Raw genomic sequence first — 24230 nt, 5'->3', positions numbered from 1 at the left:
TGATCATTTACAGATTACTGCGGATTCGAAAATGGTCAATGTGGTTTCAGTCAATCGCCAAGTGATGCGTTGCTATGGCAACTGTCTTCCTCAAATTCCAGTTCATCCCAAGTCATTCCACCTTATGATTCAACTTTTCAGTTGCCTTTGGGTAAGAAGTGAACACAGCTCTTCTTTTCGTCATTCTACTATTTAAATTCTGGTTCCATGACGGCGCGGCAAAGGCATGAGTGATTGTTATAAGCACTTCTAGATGATGATGATGATGGGGACGATGATGGTGATGATGATGATGGTAATTACAATGATGATGATGATGATAATGGTTGTACTTGTGATGATTATGACGATGATGATGGTGACGATGATGATTATGGTGATGATGCTGCTGCTGATGATGATGATCATGATGATGATGACGATGGTGATGATGATGATCATGATTATAATGATGATGATGATGATGATGATGACGATGGTGATGATGATTATGATGATGATGATAATGGTGTCGATGATGATGATGATGATGATGATAATGGGTGATGATGATAATGGGTGATGATAATAGTGATGGTGATGATAATGATGATGAGGATGGTGATGATATTAATTGATAGTAATTGTTCTAGTCTCTTCTCAAGGTATGACACGAAAAATGAAGATCACATGCAAAAGTGATTTGAATAAACTATGAGAATCATGAGACTTCACCACCTTGTTCTATGTATCTTTCCCTATATCTTGAACTTGAACATTTGTATTTTTAGAGATTTTTTGGACATTACATTTTTTTGTACATTAAATTTTTTGTACAGTACTTTTATACATGTATGTATTTGAATGTATCTTGTAGGATATAATTTTAAATGTCAGTTTCCTGCTCATGTCTACTATGCAATAAGAATGACACTAACATAACTTGTAACAATTGTCATCTCTGTTTATACACTTCATACCCTGTATCTTCTATAGCAGACTGTGACAACTCTCAAATTTCCAATCAGTATTACTTGCCTAAAAAATTTCATGAAATAGCTGGAAGACATGATATTAATTCTTCCTTATTGTTTGTGCACTTCAATTGCAGAAGCCTGAAACACAATCTTGATCAATTAGTCAGCTGTTTAGATAACATTAATCATCCTCTGTCTGTTATCGGTATAACCGAATCATGGTTAACTAAAGAAGATTATAATTTTATCACTTTGCCACATTATCTTTACATTGGTAACTCACGGCCCACAAAGAGAGGTGGCGGTGTTGGTATTTATGTTATCGATTCTTTTATATTTTAAAAGAAGAATAGATCTTGAATTCTTCAATGAACATATAGAAAGTGTTTGCATCGAAATCATTGGGAATAATACTAGTATCATAGTTTTAGTGGCCTACCGTCCACCTCGTTATAATCCTGTGAAATTTATTGAATTTATTCAACCTATACTTCATGTCATTTCTCGTGAAGATAAACAATGTGTATTACTTGGGGATTTCAATGTTAACATTATGAAATATAACCACTCAAATCATGTTAATGATTTTGTAGATGTATTGCATTCATTCTCTTTTGATCCACAAATATCCAGGCCAACCAGAATAACATCACATTCTGCCACAATACTTGACAATATATTTTGTAATCAAACTGATAAGGTAATTCATGCTGGTATTCTTTTAACTGACGTGAGTGATCACTTGTCACCATTTATCATTATCAGTGCTTCCTCTTTTATGAACAAGTCAAATGATGTGATCAAATCTATAAAAAGGAGAATATTTAGTGATGAAAACAAATAAATATTTCAAAGGAGATTGCATGAAGTTCATTGGGTCACCTAAGTTCCTTATTGGATGTGGATGAAAAGTTTGATGAATTTTTAAGTATCTTCTTGAAAATATTTGACGAATGCTTTCCTGTTACTGAAACTACACTGAACCTGAAAAGAAATAAGAAACCTTGGTTTAATTCGCACCTTAAAAAAAGTATGTAAGAAGAAACACGACTTATATAGCAAGTTTGTAAATAAACCCTCTTCATACCGTGAAACCACTTATCGAAATTATAGGAATTTTATAAATAAGGAGATTCGAAATAGCAATCGTAAATATTATAATAATAAATTTATAAACTTAAAAAATAATCCACATGCAGCCTGGAAAATTATAAATGAAGTTCTTCATAAAGCCTCTAGGTCTCATGATTTTCAGCTTGAAGATGCAGACAACGTAGGTTCACATATTGTTAATAAGAATTTGATAGTAAACATGTTTAATTCATATTTTTGTAACATAGGTCTTGACATTCAAAATAAACTTGATTCAAGTAATTCTGTCAGTGGAAACTTTGAACAATTTTTACATGGGAATTTTGTTAAGTCAATGTTTTTTTCTAGAATAACACAAGGAGATATTTTGGAAGTGGTTCATAAACTGGATCCCAGTAAGAGGTCAGTGTATGATGATCTTGATCCTAAGATCATTAAATATAGTATTCTTGCCATAGTTACTCCACTTTGTGATATTTTTAATGCATCTCTTGCCCAAGGGAAATTTCCTAGATCTCTTAAGATAGCAAAAGTAATACCAGTTTTCAAGAGTGGAGATAAAGGTAAACTTACCAATTATAGACCTATATCTGTTTTGAGCACATTTTGTAAAATATTTGAGAGACTTGTTTACAATAAATTGATGACTTACATTTCAAACAATGATATTTTATGTGCTAAACAATATGGATTCAGACATGGGTATAGCACAAACTTAGCACTCATTGATTTCACAGATAGACTTGCGAAGGCTTTTGAAAATAAACAAACCACAGTTGGCATTTTTTTAGATTTATCTAAAGCATTTGATTCAATTGATTATTCTATTTTACTTAAGAAATTACAATTTTATGGAATCAGAGGTTTGGTTTTACAATGGTTCACTAGTTATTTAAACGGTAAAAAACAATTTGTAAAAGTTCAGGATTTCATCTCTAATTGTCGGAATATAACCGTAGGCGTACCGCAAGGTTCGATTCTCGGTCCGCTCTTGTTTTTGTTATATATCAACGATCTTCAATTTGCTAGTAGTATTCTGTCAATTTTGCTTTTCGCAGATGATACCAACCTTTTTTTAAGTGGAAAATATCTAATAGATTTAAATAACATACTACAAATTGAATTGGTTCATTTTAGTGATTGGTTTTTTGCAAATAGATTGTTGGTAAACTATGATAAGACTTGTTACATGATCTTCACATCTAAAAAACAGAACAATGATGACGACTTTGTCAACATTTCTCTTAACGGTATCACTATTAAGAGAGTAACCAATACAATTTTTTTAGGAGTGACCATTGACTCCAACCTCTCTTGGAGAGTGCACATTGATAACTTATGTACCAAAATATCTCAAGCCATTGGCATTTTTAATGGACAAAAAAAAAAATCCTTCCATTAAATGTATGTGTTACTTTGTACCACACAATGATTTCACCATATAGAACTTATTGTATTACTGTATGGGGTAATTGTGCGAAATACCTTATCAATAGAATTTCCATTTTACAAAAAAGAGCAATTAGAGTAATCACAGATAGTCATTATCTTGCTCATTCTGATCCCCTTTTTAACAAACTTAAAATTTTAAAAGTTCATGACTTGTACAATTTGCAAACGGCTTGTTTTGTATTTTCAGCAATGAAGAAGCTCCTACCTCAAGTATTTAATGATTATTTTGTGTATAGATATTTTTTAATAGGTATAATTGTCGTAACTCTTATGATCTGAATATCCCCTCATGGGGTTATCAATTTTCTAGAAGTACTATATGTTATAGTGGACCTGTTTTATGGAATTCTTTGCCCCAAGATATGAAGCAATGCCCAACCTTAAGTAATTTTAAAAGAAAATATAAAATATTTTTATTGAATTGTTACATTAATAGGTAAATTCAACATATTGCAGTTACCCCCCTTCTCCACCGCCCCCTAATTATTATTATTATTATTTTTTTTTTTTTTTTTTGATGTAGGGTCTTTCTTTTCTATTTCTATTAAATACAATAACTGGTTTCTTTTTTGCAGTATACAAGGGATCAGCCTAGACAGGCCAATGGCTTATTGCTGATCCCCCACATCCACTGCTACCTAATGTTATTCACTCCTATCTGTCCACTTTTTTACAATTGATTTATCGTGTATTTTTTTTTCTTTGTTTCTATTGTGTATATTTGTATGAATATGTTTTACATATTGTATTTGTCATTTGAATGTTTTTATGAGAGATGTGAAATAAATGAAATTGAATTGAATTGAAATGGTGATGATGTTGATGGTGGTGATGATGCTGATGATTATAATGATAAACTTGATGATGATGATGATGGTGATGATGATGGCGATGATTGTGATGATGATAATGATGATGATGACGAAGATGATTATGATGATGGGTCTTAGATAGCACAAGTATCTGCCTCTGCTTAGTGCTCATGACGCTTGGTAAAACAAAATACGAAATGTCTCACAAATTTCTACGACATCTACTCCCTTTTTATTGGTCTAGATGCTGTAATATTTTTCTTCTCAATATTGCATTCTTCATAAATTTTCAACCATATTTATTTGTAACAAAGTCTTCCGCTGCCATTACTTTCCGTTGAGTCTTAATGCGAATATTGTTTTAAAAAACGTATAATTACATTATTAAACATTTTCAATTGTATAGTAAATCTTACGATAAAACACTACAATAAAAAATTAACATAATTTTATTTTCCCCTGGCCCTGGGGGTTGGGGTGGACACATGACCTTGATGAAGCGCAAGGATATGCCCCCTGACCTTCAAATAATTCCGTTTTATATCATTTTTTTTTCGGTTGAGTCGAAAATGTCTAAGTTTATGTTGGTATTAACACATATGTATGTTGGGTCCTTTTTCAACTCCGTTTTGCTTCCTTTTCCAGGTCATTTTATGTTTTTAGATCTAACTGATGTTCAAACTGTAAACCAGTTTGGGTTATTAGAGTCAGGTGTCTATTCTCAAGAGCCAAACCCCGATCGTTGCCTTACAGTATGGTTGTATATGTACACTTCCATGGATGTTAGCCTTACGGTAAGTCCTACTTGTTTTTATTTTAATACTTGTTGTATGAAAGCGGAAATGTGTGAAGGGTAATAATTTCTCAAAATGAATTTCTCTAATAGTAAAACATTCCTTGTTTAATAAATGTACGAAATTGCACAATATACGAAGTTAATGCATGTTAGCCTTTCAGCGCTTATACGATTAAGCCTAAAATATGATAAAGTGAATGCAACGACCAAGAGGTTACCTGCATGAATCTAATACTTTTTATTATGAGACTAAATGAATGAGTGTGTAAGCCGGTCTAGGAACTCTGACAAGAAAACCGCTGATGGCTAACTGCCCGCGTGTGCGGGTGTGTATGTGTGCATGCGATTGAATGTGGGATATTATAAGTGTGTATTTGCGATATGGTAACTAACCAGTATTTCTTATAATAGTAGTTTTTTGGGTTAGGTTTGTTCATGAGTGTTGGTGTGGGTGTTGAAAATGTATCAGGGAGGTAAGTTGAAGTATATGCAGTATATGAGAATTGTTTAAAGATGTAATGTAAGCAAGGTTAGTGTGTGCTCGTTTGAATATTGATGAAAAGGTGTTTATTGGTTCAAAGGTTCCCAAACTTTCCATAATCTTACATTTATTTTGTTGAATAATAGGTTAACCAAGTAGGTGTTCCTTCGGATAACGCTAAGGTTATTCGATCCTATTCTGGGGTAGATCTATCGCATGAGTGGTTCGTGTCTCAGATCCAACTGTCGGTCAATGAGGACTTCAAGGTAATTTATTTTCTTGTTGGCACATAAACATACACTTCAAACTATAAAACTATGTCGATATTAGAAAAAGGAACCACGGCTACTGAATTTTAAATTATTTTCCTCATAATTTAATCACAATCACATCTGCAGGGCCCAACGAGGAAATATTTCATAAGAGGTTCGTTCATTATAATTCTTATCAAAGTACTTGCATGCAACGGCGTAGGCTGGTTTAATCATGGGGAGGTCCACATCGTGGGGTGTTGGAGCTAAAGTTTGGAATATCAGCTGTTGAAAGCAGAAGAAGGGGTACAATATCCGGTTATCTTGCTCATGTCGGAACTCCTCTGCCGAGCGGGAGGTTGCATCCCCGGTCTACACCCTTGAATTGTCACCAATACTGTGCAGTAAAAAAATATACAGCGCTGTTTACTATCTATGAACCTTACAGTAATTATTTCAACAGTTTAAACGAGTGTTTACATTTTAAGCAACAAAAGTTTAATTTTCAATATCTAATCTTCAATAAATTAAACATGATTGTTTAAACGGTTAAACACATACTGTAAGGTTCATAATTATAGTAAACAACGCTGTATAAAATCTTCAAACAGCGTTTTACTGTGTAAGCCCTACAGTGTTCTTGCTTGTGCCCCCCCCCCCCCCCCCCCCGTTTTACTCTTTTTTCATTTTATTTGTTTTTGTCATTTGCATGCCGTCGATTTTGCCCCACTTTCGTCGTGCCTGAATGTTCGGTATAAGGACTAATCGTGAAATTCTAAATCGTTAAGTTCCAAAATACAGTTAGACAAAATTACTTCATACCTCCTGACGAAACAGTTTTTCAGTTGTTTTGAAAATTATGTGGGTTTTTTTTTGGGGGTGGGCATTATTAATTTTGTGTCTTAGTCTACTCTCTTAAGACGTCAAGAAATAAAGTACAGAAAGACACATTTCGATTAAAAAAAAATAAGCACGCATCTGCTTTGTAAAGTACGGACCATTTTATTCTTTGAATTTTCCGTTTTTGCGTGCTACGGCACCCAGCGCTTGATGCGCTAATATTTACTTTAAACAAAAATTCGTACGGTTTAGAGCTAATAAGCATAATAATAATGATAATAGTAATAATAATAATAATAATAATAATTTGCATTTATATAGCGCTTTATCAATCTATAAACGACTGCTCAAAGCGCTTCATAATTTTTATTACCCGGTCACTGGATTCATAGCAGTCCAAGAACCCTGCTAGGCGCACACTTGTTAAACCAACCACAATGACGGTTGTTTCCTACCGGTACCCAATTATCATCTGGGCGGAGAGTGGCAAAGTGTGGATTGACGTCTTGTCAAAGGACGCTAGGCCATGGTGGGATTCGAACACACCACCCTCTGATTACAAGGCGAGAGTCAGAACCGCTACCCCACGGCGCTTTCACGCTATAGGGCGTGGTTCAGTAGTCTACCCCTTAATAAATATTATGATAATTTAACAATATTTTCAAAAGATGAATGAATTAATAATAAAATATATCATGATGAAATAGTGAATATATAAATAAACATAAATAAATGAATATACTAAATTAATCTAAACTAAAAATAGAAATGAATAAAATTGCAGAGGTTGAGGATAATAATACAAATATTCTATATCAGTTAAAATCTAATTTCTTAAACATCGGCAATCAAGGATAAAATGCCCACTTGGGGGAACAACCGAATAAAGGTATGTAATTGAGTGCACCGCATTTCTTTCAATTGTCACATTGCCATCCATCCTTCCTTAGATCACATTCCTCGTGAGGAGTCTTGACCCAACCAGCGATGGATCGGTAAGCCTTGATGATTTCAAGATAGAAGATGGACCCTGTCCGGTACCGGGTACTTGCGATTTCGAGGATGGGTTTTGCATGTGGAAGAATGAGGTTGATATGGATGATTTTGACTGGATTCTCTATAGGGGATTAGAAGGTACAGGGACGGACAGTGGACCTTATGGAGATCATACGAAGGGAAACCAAGAGGGTAAGGAATATATCATCACTTTCACTTTGGCTTAGATAAAGATAAATTTATGTACATGTAGCTGCAGCAAACAATGATTATTTTATGACAATGGCCCGTATTCTGAACTCGGGTTTATTATTAAACACTGGTTTAAAGTCTTGGTTTAACTATGGAAAGCCACATGGAGCACAGTTTCCTTACAGTACACTTTCAATATATTAACTCATTATGACACCCAAATTGTTCATAATTGTCTGGGAATGATAATTGAAGTATTTTTCATCATTATGAAAGCAAAAGGAAATAAAATAGTAAACATAAGAAATATACAATATAAACAGAATTGTTGAACTTTTGGCCCCCATAATTTTAGCACAGAGTTAGACTGTGGTGTAATTCAAACCAAACTTCAGAATACGGGCCAATGTCTTTAAAATTAGGGTTATTAGTTACACTATTATCATCGATCTAGATCCAGTGCATTAACATAAACTTATCTTTGTGGAGTCGTGAAATCTTAGCTGAAAATAGATCAATCTGATGAATATTGATACAGAAAAATATGTTTGGGAAAGTCTGCTAATATTGTATGTAAAAAACCTTACATTGGATGGAATTCCGTTATCGTTTTTTTTTTCATTTATCTAAACATTTTTTGAACAGCTATTTGGTGCTTTTTATTGATGAATATTATTAGATAATACTTGAGCTCATTTGGAGAGCGTTACCAGCGTAGTGGTAGTAATTTTTTTACCTGATTGCTAAGAAAGTAAAAATGCGTGTAAGCTACAACCAGAGGACCGGCGGTTTAAGGTCCTCTCCGAGGGACCTGGTTATGAGGATTTAAATGCCTCACCAAAGGGCACCAGCGCACCAATTGAGAATCCGACCCGGGTCACCGGAATCCGAAACCCCCGCTCTACCGACTGAGCTATCGTGCCTCCTCAAATTCGAATATTCATACTCATTGATCTCCCTATCTCTTTCCAGGCGTTTATGCAATAATTTCCCCACCGGGACGCTCTGTGCAGGATTATGCAATTCTCAAGTCGCCGGAATTCCTGGCTGACTCCACCCGATGTTTGAAGTTTTACACCTACCTAAACTATGAGCTTACGGGTAGGTTGGACGTTCAAGTCCTGCCAAGCACGGATGCAGTTGGTGAAGTTGTCTTATCCCTCGAGGGGAAGCAAGGATCTTCTTGGAAAGAATCATTGGTGGGTCCATTTTCGAATTATAATTTCATTTTCCTGAACACAAGATTAAGATGTACAATGTACTTTGTATGAACAAGTTTTTCCCATAACTCATTTCCGATATGTCACGGTGCACTCGCCATAAGCTCTGCTTGCAGAATCGCTACTTCCAATATTTTGTTATTTTTTTGAAAATGTATTAATACTTTTATCTTTGGAAATAAATGTTGAATTGAGTGAGTAAAGTAGGTTCACTTTTAATAGTGATTATAAAAGATGGGCCACCCAGGTAGGGAATGATTTTGAGATTGGGGTGAGGGTAAGCGTGAACATAAAAACATGATGGTATTTTTTCACGTTAGAGTACACATGGCTACTGAAAGGGGGGGGGGGTGAAGCTTTTTGGCTGCACCGGTTTCGCGTCCGTTAGCCGTTTATCGCAGGTGGGCTGATAGAAACCTTGTATCTCAAAATTCAAGTGTTTTGATGACAGCTCAAAATAAGCTAGATTTAGCATGGGTAGCAACATTCACTCGCTTCGAAACAGTTCTTCAGAGGTATTAGGAGGAGACTGTTTACAGACTATATGAGACCCTATATTGCTCATTTTTTTTAAACACAGCCTTTTCTAATTTGACCAGAATTATCAGCCCGCCAGCCCTATGTTTATTATGGAAGGCGCTATTCGTTAATTTATGGGTAAAATACTGAAGACATTGAGACTGACAAATTTCACAATAACAGGAAATTCCTGGCAAGAATGACATTGCCCTATATTTGGTGATTAATGATTTTTTTTCTCAAAACACTAACCAATAATTATTATCATTTCTTGTTATGGCGTTTTAGGTTACTTTGAATATCACCGGCACAGAGTCGTATGTTATCCTTTTCAACGCGAGTGTTGGCGCTGTTGATGCTAAAGCTAACATCGCTATCGATGACATCGCTTTTTACCCCGGAGAGTGTACAGGACTTACAGGTAATTCGAAGAGTTATCTCTCTCAATTCTTTATTTAAAGTCTACCATATCGGCGATTTTTTTTTTTGCAAGAAAATATAAAAAATAAAAGGAAACTATGTTTTGCCATTTAAGTGAAGCAATCAATCTAAAACGAAGAGACAGTCTTTGCAATTGATTATCCAAAAAGGAGCTCTAACCGACTGAGAAACGCCACATCCTCATGAAAATAAATAAGTTGCATTGATTGGAAGAATGAATATATTTCCATCTTTGTTCCTTACCATGTTTACATGCCAAAGATTCAACACATCCTCTTCTTCGGGTATTTCATTTCATTCTTTGCAGACGTATGTCATTTCACATCGGGATTATGTGACTGGATGCAAGAGGATGAAAACGATGAATTTGATTGGTTGGTTGGCTCTGGGGATGACACTCGCTACGGCAACAATGAACAGCTTCCTGACCACTCATTCGGAACCGTTCAAGGTAAAAGGTTATTAACCCTCTGATGGAGGTCATGTAATACTTGAAAAGTATACATCAATCTCTTCGTAAACTATTTGACTGTAGACCTTTTATTCTTTCTTTCTGTCTGTCTTCTTTCTGATTTTTTTTGGGGGGAGGGGGTGCTGGCTTCTTTAGATATTAATATGTCACAATCATCGTTTATGTCAGCGTTTTCTCACTTATGATATGCTATCAGTTAGGTTCATAACAATTTGACAACGCTTCCTAAAAGATGGTTTTCTGTTAACAGTCAGAATTGATCAGAATCGATCAATAATTATTGATATTGATCAATAATTACAATCTATCCATTCCAAGTATCAACAGTAAACGTAAGTAAATTTCTTTATTATTGTGTCATTTTTTTTCCGCAGGTGGATACGCCTACATTGATATGAGAGACGCGAGGAACCAACCGGGCGATAGAGCCAGACTGGTCAGCTTAGAAAGGTCTTCTCCAAGAGATGCTCAGGCCGAATGCCTCACATTCTGGTATCATCAAGATGCCGAAGCCGTGTCCCTCAATATATACATGCAGTGGTTTGACAATGGAACATTATTCATCACTGACGACCAGCTCTGGTCGACCATCGGAAACAGAGGGGATTATTGGTGGTTTGGAGGGGCGACTCTCATAAGCAAATTTCCTTATCAGGTGATTAATGCCTAAACTTTATACGTAGAGGGTGCAATTTTAATGGTAGCCCTCCTGTTTGTTTGTTTGTTTGTTTGTTTGTTTTTTTGGTCACTCAATACCTAACTGAAAAGGTCGTAAACCTTGCACTTTTTAGTACTTCATAAAATCCCTTTTTTATTTTAAGGAGCATAATAATGATGCAGTTACATGTAAACATGGAATCGGATTTCAAAGACTTTGGTATTTGGAAGACTAAGCTGGAATAGTTTGTTGCAGACAGGAGGTAGCAATGATTGGCTCTCTTTCAAAAGCATTGAAAAAAGGGCCTAATTCTACCTTCTAACCTTTCATTACATAATGAATATATTGTGGCTGCTTTGCGATCAAACTTGCAATGATCACATCATACCTAACAAGGAAAATCTAGCTTCGATCGGTACTAACCAACTTCCAAAATGAAAAAAATATATATATTATGTTATTATTCGTAATGAAATTTGAAATAGAAATACTCCGATAATTGTTCTACCCCATTGACCGTGGGCCTAGCAGCCCTTGTGCAGCGCGAGATCCAAAAAGATTATTGTCATCAGTTTGGTGAATCAAGGAGATATATCTCCTTGGGTTGTTGTTGTTGTTGTTGTTATTTTAATTAGGCAAACTAGTCAGTTTTGACTATTGTTGCCTTGTTAATTTGCTTTTTTTTTTTCAAAAGGAATAATTTCTTTGTTCAATATATATCAGTTAAAAAAGTAAAGGAAAGATAGGAAAGAAAAGTTCTTAGGAAATCGTGCAAGACCACCTCTCCTGCCCTGTATTAGTACGTTATCCTGACAAGCCCGCTCGAGGTACATTTCGAGGGCGTCTCAGGAGTACAAACAAATTGTACTCCCTATGTCTCTCAAACGTGAGCAGGTGGCGCTCTATCCGATAAATCAACTTCAAACGTGAATCGTGTATGTGTATGTTAATGACAGTTTTGCAATTATTCTAGGGTACCAGATCGAAGTTAAAACGTAACAGCGGTCAAACACCAGAAGAATATCATTCCGTTGTAACGAAGTGAGAGAGAGAGAGAGAAAAAAAAAACATTTAAAAAACGTTAATTGCTGTTATTCATAAGTGGAGTACATTTCATAAAAAAACGTACAACTTAAGGCGACCGCACACCTTACGATTAGTCTGCGACCCGATTTCAGGATAAAATGTAGTAGAATTTGATGCTAACCTTGAGACTTGGAATATCTTACTGTGTAATGTGCTAAATCATCGTACGAATACCTATGTTCAAATCCGTGACTATGCTGTCATCCTTCGTAGCATAAAAGCGAATTTAATGTCTAGTCGTAATGACGTCATAGCAGTCGTATGATTGGCAACGGTTTGAAACTAATTCGGCCTTTTCTCCGAAATAAAGGCTTGCAATTTTTTCAAAATGGTTATATTAATATTCTTTCAATTAATTTAAACCTAAAAAAATGATACGTTCCATTCACATTTTCAGAAAATGAGCAAAATGCGATTTGTTCCAAAGTCGGATCGCAAACAGTCGTAAAGCCCCTTTCACAATTGTTGCCAAAGACTACAACGGCTTGCGACTCGAAATTTTTCCCGTTGTACGACTCGTTGTAGCCGTTGTACCACTTATTGTACGATCCAGATGCGACAAAATGGTCGTATCTCGGTCGGGAAAAAAAACTGTGCTGCTCCGATATTTTGAGCGACTGACGCGATGAAAAATAATTGCACGACAGGCAGTACGAGTGTTGTGCGACTTTGCACGCACTCGTAAGACCCCGAACGAGTGTTGCACGAGTATTTTCATGTCGTACGATGATGCATCCTGTCGTACGAGTCCGTTGTACCACCCTAAGACTATTGGAAGACCTGTCTTGTTCCCTTTGCAACGTTGTACGATTTTTTTTCACCCCCAATATAAGCTCGAGAACTCCTGAGCTTTCATCCCAAATGTCTGGACCATCCATACTGTAAACATGGCTGCTGCTCGACCAATAGCTCCTGGGAGGCTCTTGCATTTGCTAAGTCTGAGAAGGCAAATCCAAAACGTTCAAGACAGACATGTCATATTGATGGCCTTACCCATCCGTAGACGTCAAAGACATGCAAGGCAAAGAAGAAGGTGGTGGTGGGTCAAACCCTGGATTGAGAGACGTGTGCTGTTTGGACAGTATGATAATCTGACGACGGAGTTGCAGAGAGAATGTCAGGGTGACTTCCTGAACTACATGAGGATGCCACCAGAAACGTTCCTTGAACTGTTGCAGTGCATCACTCCGAGGATAGAGAAGTCCTATCGCTACCGGCAGCCACTGGATCCTGGGCTCAAACTGGCCATCACCTTGATATATCTAGCGACCGGCAACAGCTACAAAACCCTGCAGTATGCCTTCCGTGTTGCCCATAATACCATCTCTCTGTTTATACCAGAGGTGTGCCAGGCCATCATCAGTGAATACCAAGATGAAGTATTTTCCTGTCCAACTACCCCAGATGAATGGAGAGAAGTGGCACGGACTTTAATACGCTGACAGATGGAACTTTCATCATGTCTGCGGAGCCTTGAACGGAAAAAACGTGGCCATCAGAAATCCACCAGGGTCTGGTACGATCTACTACAACTACAAGGGTTTCTACAGCCTCATCCTCTTGGCCCTAGTTGATGGCAATTACAAGTTCCTCTGGGCTGACGTTGGTAATCCCGGTTCATCATCGGATGCCCAGGTCTTCAACCACAGCCCGCTGAGACGTGGACTGGAGAATGGTACTCTTGGCCTGCCAGATCCAGAGCCCCTGCCAGATGATGACCGAGACACCCCTAACTTCTTAATTGGGGACGACGCCTTCCCTCTCAGGACATGGATGCAGAAGCCGTACTCCAACCGTGAGCAGACCGACGAGGAGAGAATCTTCAACTACCGTCTCTCGAGGGCTCGCCGTGTGGTGGAGAACAGCTTTGGCATCCTTGCCCGTCGCTGGAGATGCTTGTTGAGTACCCTACAGCTTGATCCAGAAAAAGCCAGGACAGTCATTATGGCCTGCATGTGCCTCCACAACCTAATGAGAGATCGTTTTCCTAGGCTTCAGAACATTGACGTTGACCATGAATATGAGTTGGGCAACCACATCCCTGGGGCATGGAGAAACGCAGCAGTTCTGCAGGATGTTGAACGAGTTGGCGAAGGCTACTAGGCAAACAAAGAGGGCAAGAAGCTGAGAACTTACCTGAAGCACTACTACAACAGTCCAGTTGGAAGCCTGCCCTGGCAACAACACATGATATAGACTGCCACTTGGCGCACTACTTGGGATACAGCACAGACTCTGCCATAAAAATGGCATGTAAACTTCGATCATGATTTTGTGGAATGAATCATTTCAAAGTAGAAATGAATGACCATGTCAACAGTTATTTTAAACATACATTACTTTTACATCGAAAGGTAGTTTGAAATTTAAAAAGTTAACTCTCCTTAATAACATGTGTTTGAAATAAAATAATGAAGGAGAACATGTTTGAAAAAATGTGATTTATGAGAATAAAAAAGATGTACAGATATAACATTTTTTCTTTTGTCATTAATCATGTTGTTTAAAAAATTATATATTTTTCCAAGACATTTTGTTAACGAAAATGAATTCTATTCACCGAGTAAATGTTTAAAAAAGTTTGAAATAAATGTTCCAAAATAATCAAATTATAATTTGAGTTGAGACAGGTCGTCAAGTAACAATAAAAACAATCCTAACAAAATTTCACTGTTCATCTTCTTCATCTGACAAGTTCAACTGGGTGATGATTGATGTGTTGGCGCTGTTGCTGCCTCCTTGCTGCTGCTGCTGAAAGGGGGCCTGCTGTTTTTGCTGGAAGTGGGGGTGCTGCTGCTGGAAGGGGGCACGCTGCTGCTGGAAGGGGGCCTGTAAATTGGGCTGCTGAAATCCTCCCTGAGGGTTCTGAGGGGTCCAGGTGCTGCTTGGGCCGAGCATCCCAAGGAAGGAAGCAGGTGGAGCGTCCTGGGTGAAGCCGATCGGCGCTGACTGAGGCCTGAGTGGCTGGATCATCTGGGGAGTGCTGGGGCGAGATACTGGGGTGGTGGAAAGGTGGTCCGCCCGATCCTGGTAGCGGCTCACCAAGTTGAAAGTGTCCCTGGTGAACTCTCGCCAGAGGGGTCATGGGAGTGGGCGGACGGCCAGCAGCATCCATTCTAGCCAGGCCTGCCTCTCGTCAGCGCCTTGGGTGAGTGCCGCATCCACCTGGCTCCGGATGGCCGTCTGCTCGGTGGATGTTCTGATGAATTCCAGGAGGGCCTTGTCCACATCGGTGGGCGACCCCCTCTTCTGCCACTTCTTGGGAGGTGCAGCCCCCTGGCTGGAGACTTGGTTGGAGCTGGGTGCTTGGCTGGCATCTGGACCCTCCTCATCTAAACCCTCTTCGTCGGAGGCGGCTTTAGTAATTCGGCCACTGAGGTGGCCCAGTTGGCAGCCCTGTGACCGATGGACTATGTGCTTCGTCAGAAAACCAAGGTTGTTATTGACCCATCTCTGCCTGGGGGTAAGGACGATGGCCTTCTGACCACTCTTCTTTCCAGCGGTCTTCATCTTCCCCAGGATGGTCCTCTGGCTTTTATACCATAGTCTGATGTCGGCCACTGAAAATATACAAAATGTAGAAGCAAGAAATTAGTCAACATCCAAAAAATTGGCATGTTTTACTAATAAACATCATCAATAAATCGGAATGTGCATATTTTTCAGCTACTACTTACCGGTGACTCCCAGCTTTTCCGCCATCTCCATGTACTTGCGCTCCTTCTTCTTAGAGTTTTTGAAGTCCACCTTGCTCTTGTCGTAGATGAACTCATTGTCAGCGAAAAACTCGGCAAGCTCCTGCTCCATGGCTTTGGTGATACCGCAGGTAGCATGGCCAGCTGTCACGTTGTTCTCATCACTGGCGGCGGCTGGTGGATCTTGGCCCCCTTCCTGCAGCATTTCATAATCCTCGGTCTGGGCTTCACCAAATTCATCACCCTCATCACCAGCTATGACAGAATCAGTAGCTTTCTCCTCGGCCACGGGTATAGGCTTATTTTTCCTCTTTTTCCTTGACTTCTTTGGGGCCATGCCGATGCTTGTATTTTGGTTGTGTCTTGTTCACTGTAGCAGCGTCTCGTCAGGCATCAGCGGTTGTAATGAAGAAAGTCGCATCGCGTGTCGTATTTATAGGCCAACACCTCGCGCGACAGGTGGTGCGGTGTGTCGCACAATGGGTCGTAGCCTTGTACGATCGGTTGTAGTAGTCGTACAACGGGTCGCTAGGTCGCGCGACATATGGCGCTACAAAACGCATATGTCGTGCGTCTTGGTCGCATCATCGTTCAACCGTTGCAGCCGTTGTACGACTGTTGCACCCGGAAACATGAAAATAATCGCACGATTACGTCTCACGACTGTTGTATCCTGGTGCAGTGGTCGTTCACCTCTCGTACGATTTTATATATTGCTTGCGATTCAAAGACAACACTTCTACAACAGGACGGAAAAAATATTTTCAAAAAAAAAATTATCGCACGAGTGAGGCGCCAATTGTGAAAGGGGCTTTAGGTGTGCGGTAGCCTTTATATGTCTTTGTCCTTGATTGTGATAGGGCGCTGAGCCCAGTTATATACAATTGTAGTTCCCGTAATGACAAAATTAACCTTCCTTGTAAGCCTTTATAAAACGGGCCCATCACAATGGCGGAGGCATATTGGACGGCGTGCAGTCAGGGATCCATCCTCTCCGTTTCTACTTGCATTAATATTTATCTGTTTTCTTTATACACTATAGGCTGTCATTGAGGGTAAGATGGGAACGGGAAACACCGGTGGTTTGACAATAGATGATGTTGAATTCAGGACAGGACCTTGTGATCCGAAAGGTAACCACTCTGTTAGTATTATGTTTACGATATTGAAATAAAATAGAACTGTTAGTCTGCGACATTTCCAAAGAATGGATGAAATATGTTTTTTTTTATGTAAAGTAAACATACAATCCAACTTTGTAATTGTAAAAGCATTGAGATCTTCAAATCTGAACTAAATACAAATCTTTTTTCAGCAACCTTGTGAAAAATGTGTGACTGATTGGAAAGCATGCGCCTTTGAAAGTGTTCTTTTTACAGATAAATGGTACAGACTATATAAATGGTGTTCGTCATCATCATCACTGTCATCATCATTATCATCAACATCATAAATATCATCATCATCATCATCATCAATAATATCATTATCATCATCAATATCATCATCATTGTCATCATCAATATCGTCATCATCATAATCATCATCATTATCTTCATCATCATCATTATCATCATCATCACCATCATCATCATCATCATCAATATCATCATCCTCGTCGTCATCATCATCATCATCTTTCATTGCATACCTTGAAATCAAAACTTTCTTGAATTCAAGAGAATTGCACGCCAAGAATACATGAATACTGACTTTTCTTGTGTGTGTCATATATTTATACTGGTAACAAGGGTCTCATTATCCTTTTAAGCCTAAATCGTAAGTTAGTCCGGAGACATGTGAGCCTTCCGCTTATTTCGACTGTTATATTTGCATTTCCTATTGTGGGGAGGGCACTAAATTCCCCAAAAGTCATGGAACGAATGGTATACTATTGCACGCAATTGTATACATATAGAGTAATATATGATTGTATCCGTAAATAGGACGTGAAACAACTACTTTGAGAACATATTTACCCTACAATCTTTACCACCATAAATGATCACGTAGGCTGAAAAATAAACAATAACTATTTAGTGTATGTTTTCCACACGCCTTTATCATATTTCTAGTTATTATATTTTTTTGTTAATAATAACCATGACCCCCCCTCCCCCACCAGCTCTTTACATTTTATTGATGAAATAATGTTGAATTCACCCAGCAGCTTTACAAACTCAGCAAATTAACGAATTCTGATATCAATTTGCTGGAGTCCAATACGGCGAAAAAAATTAAACCATTAATAACCGGTTGGTGATTATCTTTCAATATTGGCCAACGCATTTCTTGAATATTCATCAATTTCATTCTCCCCTCATCATTACTGTGCCTCTTTTCGGTTGCCCAAAGTCGATTTGGCGATGCAACGTATCTCACCATGTCAACGTGCAATTTTAGCCTTATTACGTCGACATGGCAAGATATTTTGTCTTGCCAAGTCGACCTTTAAAAATGCATGTTGGCATGGTGAGATACGTTACATCACCAGATATATATTAAAAATGTACTAGTATATGTAAAAATGGCGAGATCCTTTATCTTTCAAAGTCGACTTATATGTCGGCGTGGCGAGATACGTTATACGTTATCTTTCCAAGTTGACTTGTCAACTTGACGACATAAATTATTTCGTCAGCTTCATACAAAAAGTGACTTAGCGCGCATGTGCAAAAAAAAAGAATTCAATAAAGCACAAATTACGTTTTGACCTCATGCTTGAATGTGCTTTTAGCAGCTAGTGTATCATTTTCTGTCCTAATTCTCAAGCACGATTTTTACATTCATTGATATTTTTAGATTTTGTTAAAACACTCTAAACGACTTCTGATCTTGAGAATGAATACCGTATGCCATTTTTCCGGGAACAAAAATAGGCAATCCACTGATCAGGTTCCCGGAAAAAAGACGCTATAATGCGAATGTGCAATCCAGTTCTCGGAAAAAGACTGCTAGCCCGAAGCGGTCTATGTGCATAAGCACGTTAAACATAATTGTTTTTTTCTTCCTGGAATGAAATGCGCGATCCAGTTACCAGAAAAAAGGACGCATCTATGTGCGAAAAGCTCGTTGGAATGTTTTTACTAATTGCGTCATAATGACGCCACTTTTAGGTTCGAGAATGGTACCAGAAGAAATTTCATGACATACTTTTTCCACTTCAGCAATACAAGAAATGCGATTTTTTAAAAGAAAATGTCGATAAGTCCATTTTTGCAGGGAGCCGACGATTTAAACAAGATAAAATATCTCACCATATTGACATACATTGTACGTTTAATAATTCGACTTGACAAGATAAACGTTCTCGCCATGTTGACATAAAACTTTCTATCAGTCGACTTGGCAAAAATAACATTTGTCGCCATGTCAACAGGCAAGTTGTTATAAGTCAATTTGACAAAATAACATTAGTCTCCATGTCAACATAAATTTTTCAAAAGTGCTCGGCACATCGAAATAATAAGGTTATTAAGTCGACATGTATAAAGATAAAGTATCTGACCAAGTCGTTCACTAAATTGCACTTTAAAGGTTCCGAAGCCAGCTGAACGCAATGAACAATCCATGAATATTTGATACATTTGCTCTTTTTTTTCGTTCTGTAGGTCACTGTAATTTTGATCATGACATGTGTTCTTGGAGGAACGCTGCTGATGATGGTGTCGATGATGATGAGATTGCTTGGATACGAGCTTCAGGAAGTACTGAATCAACAGGCACAGGCCCGACCAATGATCACACCCGAGGAACGAAAGAAGGTAAGTCAGTTCGTCACTCTATTTGTTCATAATACAAGCGCGCAAATTGCGTTCTTGTTATTGTGAAGTCTCTGATTCCTCTTTCTTTTGAGAGATTGATTACTCTACCCCGTTCCCTGCGCTTATGCTTAATCCTTTAATTGAATATCTGTTCATAATACAAGCGCGCAAGTTGCGCCCTTAATGTGACGTCACTGATTCCCGTTTCTTATACATGTTATAGGGGATTTGCGGACCGTACTGACTACTCTACCCTGTTACCTGTGCTTACGCTTAATCCTTCAATTGAATATTTATGTAATAATTCATTTCTCACACTCGGCCCGGTGTTGTTTAGTATGCCTTTAAAAATCGACTTAATTCAACATATTTGGGGGATTACATGCACTGTAAAAATGCTGTTTACAATTTTAAGCACGTTGTTTAAGCCCGTTACTCTAACAATTGTTGTTTACACGTTTTTTTAAACAGCTGATCAAACTTTTTAAACAAGCTGTTTAAGAAGTTTAAACAATTTACTAAAAAAGTTCAAACAATTGAAACAAGTTCAAACAACTTGTTAGAGTGACACGCTTAAACAAAGTGTTATTTTTTTTATTCTTACTGTTTGCATGATGTTAAAGAAATGTTACATTCTTGTCATTTCGATTTCGGATATGGCTATTTGGGGGGTCCATATTACCGTTCATAAAATGTTTAATGTCAGAGGGTATCTCAAGGAAAATTGAGTAAAGTTGTAAAATAAAAGAGTTTTAAAAAGTATATAGCTTGTGTTGCTACTACATTCATGGTGTATTTATTAGCGGTGCCTACACTTCGAATTCTTTAGTATTCAGCAGTTATTACGTTTTTTACGCTTTGAAGGATAATTATTGAACTTTTAAAGATTTATGATTCTATGTTCTTATTTAAGTAAAATGTATTTTATGTGTTAATGATTCAAGGAATACATGTATTCAACAAATATTGAAAAATATTATGCTTTAAATGTAAATGACGTGAATATTTAAGTGGTATGAATTTAAATATCTAATAATGTTTCAATGTTAGTGATTTTATCACATTTAAAATTGCATATCTAATGAAATTCCAAGTATTTCATTATTAATTCATTATGAATCCAAATAAAAATTGCAACCCGTTTCGTACTGTTTAGCTCTAAAAAGTTGTAACTGACTCCTCCTTTTATTTCTACTTTCTATCCTTTCCCTGGCTGTAGGATTTTATATGTACGTTGACGGCACGTTTACCTATCCTTGGAGCATATCTACTCTGTATAGCGAGATATTTGATCAAACGCCCTCTAGCGGTGATTGCTTCTCATTCTGGTATCATTGGCTAAAATCAACTGGCTCAAGTAAGAACTGAAGATTATACCAATTTATAATTTCTTTCTTTCTATTTTATCTATTCATTTATTCTTTAGGCCAAGAAATGATCACTAAAATGGTAAATCATTTCAAACTTAAGAAATCTTGGTTAACCTTTTTTATTTATTTGATATTTAATTCTAGATTATTAATCAGATGTCCGCAAACAATCATAAACAGGTCTGACGTGTCGATCTTTTACAAAAACACGCACCCTTTTCTCTCTCTGTCCACCCCCCACACACACACACACGCACGTAAACACGTACATATACACTCACATGCACTCTCTCCTGTTTGACCATCGAACTGCGTACCATGGAAACACAATACGTTTATTGAAATTTAATTGAAATTTGTAATAATGCAATTCCCAATTAAATATTAAGATGAAGGGAACATGCAACGATTTTAAAACGGGGAGGGGGTGGAATGGGCTGAACATTTCCCCAAAATAGCAAATACATGGATATACTTATACATCCCCTGACTGCCCCTAGTCCCCTTCTGTATAACTTTTTAAAGAAACGGAAATCCTGGTAGGCCGTGTCGAAGATTGGACCTTAATCTACACATTTGTGTCGTTATCTAACAATTTGTCTTAATTTCGATGTGTATATAATCATTTACCACTTTGATCCATTCAGACTATATGAAGTTTGTGTGCTTTCCAACAGGTCTGATGTCAATTAAGATACATGGTTAGATCTTGTTAGAAATTGAGATGATGACCCATTTATAATAATAATAATACTAATAATAACGGCATATTTACCCAGGGTAGCCTCTTCAGTTCCGAAAACTATTCTCCCAGCGGGCACTGCAATTATTATTACCCCGGCTTTAGCACGGCTACCTTGATCGGGCGCTCGAACATTCGAGGAATGTCTTCCTACCGGGTACCCATTCACCTCACCTGGGTCGAGTGCGACACAGTGTGGATAAAATTACGCCATGGCTGGGATTCGAACCCACGACCCTCTGTTTCAAAGTAACAGTAATTTCTATTAACGATCTCAAAATGAGTTCAAACATAATCCAATAAAATGACTACCCAAGTGTTTTTATATATAAATACTGATATGTGCCAAATGGCTGTAGAAAAAAAATCACCGCTAAGAAATTATCAAAATAAGCATGGAATCTCTTAAAAAGTATTGGGTATTTTTCCAAACATTATTACTACACCATCCCATATATGCCTTCTTGTATTTAATATTATTCATCAGGTGTATTGGTTTACAGCTACGATTTCACAAATATAGGATTGTATCAATGTATCAAAATTAAACTTATCGTAATATGGTGACATTTAACCTTGATTTTAAAGACTTTATCATGAAACTTCTTTGTATTACCTTTAACCTCACGAACAACTTTAAAATAACACCCCGCTGATAATTTTACAATGGGGTTAGACATTTTCCTGGTATAAAAAGGAAAACAGTTACAAGATTGATTTTATTGACTGTAATGGTTTACAAATGGCAGGGATGGGCATTTTGAATTTATTTGTCTTCCGTTTCAGCAACTCCACCGCTCACAGTCTATCTCCGCCAGTACACTCCCCCAACAGTCAATGATCCTCAGGTTATGTTTACGGTGAGCGGTGAAAGCAGTGAATTCTGGAGAAGAGCTCAGTTTGACGTTGAGTCGCCAACCGATTTCCAGATTTTGTTCCAAGCCATCTTGTCCAGCTCAGATGACATTGCTATAGACGATACAGTTCTCACCACATCACCATGCGAAGGTAACTCAGGATTCAATAAGTAGTAGTAATAGTAGTAGTAGTAGTAGTAGTGGTGGTAGAAGTTGTAGAAGTAGTAGTAGTAGTAGTAGTAGTAGTAGTAGTAGTAGTAGTAGTAGTAGTAGTAGTAGTAGTAGTGATAGTGGGAGAAGGGGGAGTGTAGGAGTAGAAGTATATAGCAATAATAGAAGTAGCAACAGTAATAGTAGTAGTAGTAGTAGAAGTGATAGTAGTAGTAGTGCTAGTAGAAGTTGTATTATACCATGAGTAGAAGATGGGGTAGTAATACAGTACTAGTAGTAGTAATAGTCATAAGTCAAATTGTATAGTAGTACTAGTAGTAGTAGTGGTAGTAATAATAGTAGTAGTTGGAGAAGGGATAGTGTGGGAGCAGTAGTATATAGCAATAGTAGTAGAAGTAGTAGAAGTAGCAGCAGTAGTAGTAGTAGTAGTAGTAGTAGTAGTAGTGCTTGTAGCAGTAGTATTAGAGTACCGTGAGTAGTAGATGGAGTAGTAATACAGTACTAGTAATAGTAATAGTCATAAGTCAAATTGTATAGTAGTAGTAGTAGTAGAAGTAGAAGGTCACGGTAGTAGTAGTAGATGTAGGAGGAGGAGGAGTAAGAATGAAAATAAAAGTAGCAGCGGAGATAGTAGTAGAAACAGTTGCAAGAGCAGTGACGTTAGAAGTAGAAGTAGTAGCAGCAGTAGTAGTATTATTATTATTAGTAGCAGTAGTAGTATATTACCAGTAGAAGTAGATTTAAGTAGGACTATATACATGTATATAGAGAAGGGGAGGGGGGCGTGTGCGTGTGTTTTGTAGACAGACCTACTGAACAGTTTAAGTCAACTTCTCGAATCGTTCGGGGTGACAATTTGGCACCCTATATATTACATCCTAAGACTTTCATTAGATTCCTTAAGAAGAAAATAAATGGAGATCAAACCTTTGTATACAATTAGGGACCAATACAGACATTTTACTGATTAAGATTATGCCGATGATAATAGCATCGACTACTGCTCTGTTGAAGGATGCTCAAGAAATACACGTACTCCTTGCAGTAGACTTGATAGAGGATGCATCTGCAAAGTTTGACTTCTACTTGAATTCCCCAAAGACTGAGTACATGAAATTTAATGAAGATCATGACCGTGCCTCAAGCCTCAATACTGACAAGGGAAGGAGCCAAGCTTAAAGAAGTGGATGATTTTAAGTATTTAGGTTCATACATATGCGACTCAAGAAAATACTTTCTAGGAAAAGTTCTTACATGGAATGAATTAAATACGCTGCATTTGATTTGGAATGAAATATTTCTCTGTCAAAAGAAATATCCCTGTTTAGGACATGTATGGAAAGTATCCTTTTGTATGCCGGTTGGAA

The 24230-nt window shown here is 37.6% G+C and overlaps 1 protein-coding gene across 1 annotated transcript in view; it reads left to right on the top strand.

Moving 5' to 3' along the window:
• LOC129263573 (MAM and LDL-receptor class A domain-containing protein 2-like) overlaps window positions 1-24230 on the top strand; it is a 156310-nt gene that overhangs the window by 30192 nt on the left and 101888 nt on the right. The window contains exons 16-27 of the mRNA XM_064100623.1: window positions 14-151; window positions 4958-5106; window positions 5736-5855; window positions 7631-7868; window positions 8841-9067; window positions 9896-10028; window positions 10356-10499; window positions 10895-11175; window positions 17002-17092; window positions 19571-19723; window positions 20943-21080; window positions 22622-22843. Coding sequence (XP_063956693.1) covers window positions 14-151; window positions 4958-5106; window positions 5736-5855; window positions 7631-7868; window positions 8841-9067; window positions 9896-10028; window positions 10356-10499; window positions 10895-11175; window positions 17002-17092; window positions 19571-19723; window positions 20943-21080; window positions 22622-22843 — 2034 coding nt within the window. The remainder of the gene's footprint in view (window positions 1-13; window positions 152-4957; window positions 5107-5735; window positions 5856-7630; window positions 7869-8840; window positions 9068-9895; window positions 10029-10355; window positions 10500-10894; window positions 11176-17001; window positions 17093-19570; window positions 19724-20942; window positions 21081-22621; window positions 22844-24230) is intronic.

Source organism: Lytechinus pictus, chromosome 6 (assembly GCF_037042905.1).
Source record: "Lytechinus pictus isolate F3 Inbred chromosome 6, Lp3.0, whole genome shotgun sequence".
In the NCBI taxonomy this organism is placed as follows: Eukaryota; Metazoa; Echinodermata; class Echinoidea; order Temnopleuroida; family Toxopneustidae; genus Lytechinus; species Lytechinus pictus.
Note: the sequence above shows the minus strand (reverse complement) of the source record. Positions and strands in the feature narration are given on the sequence as shown.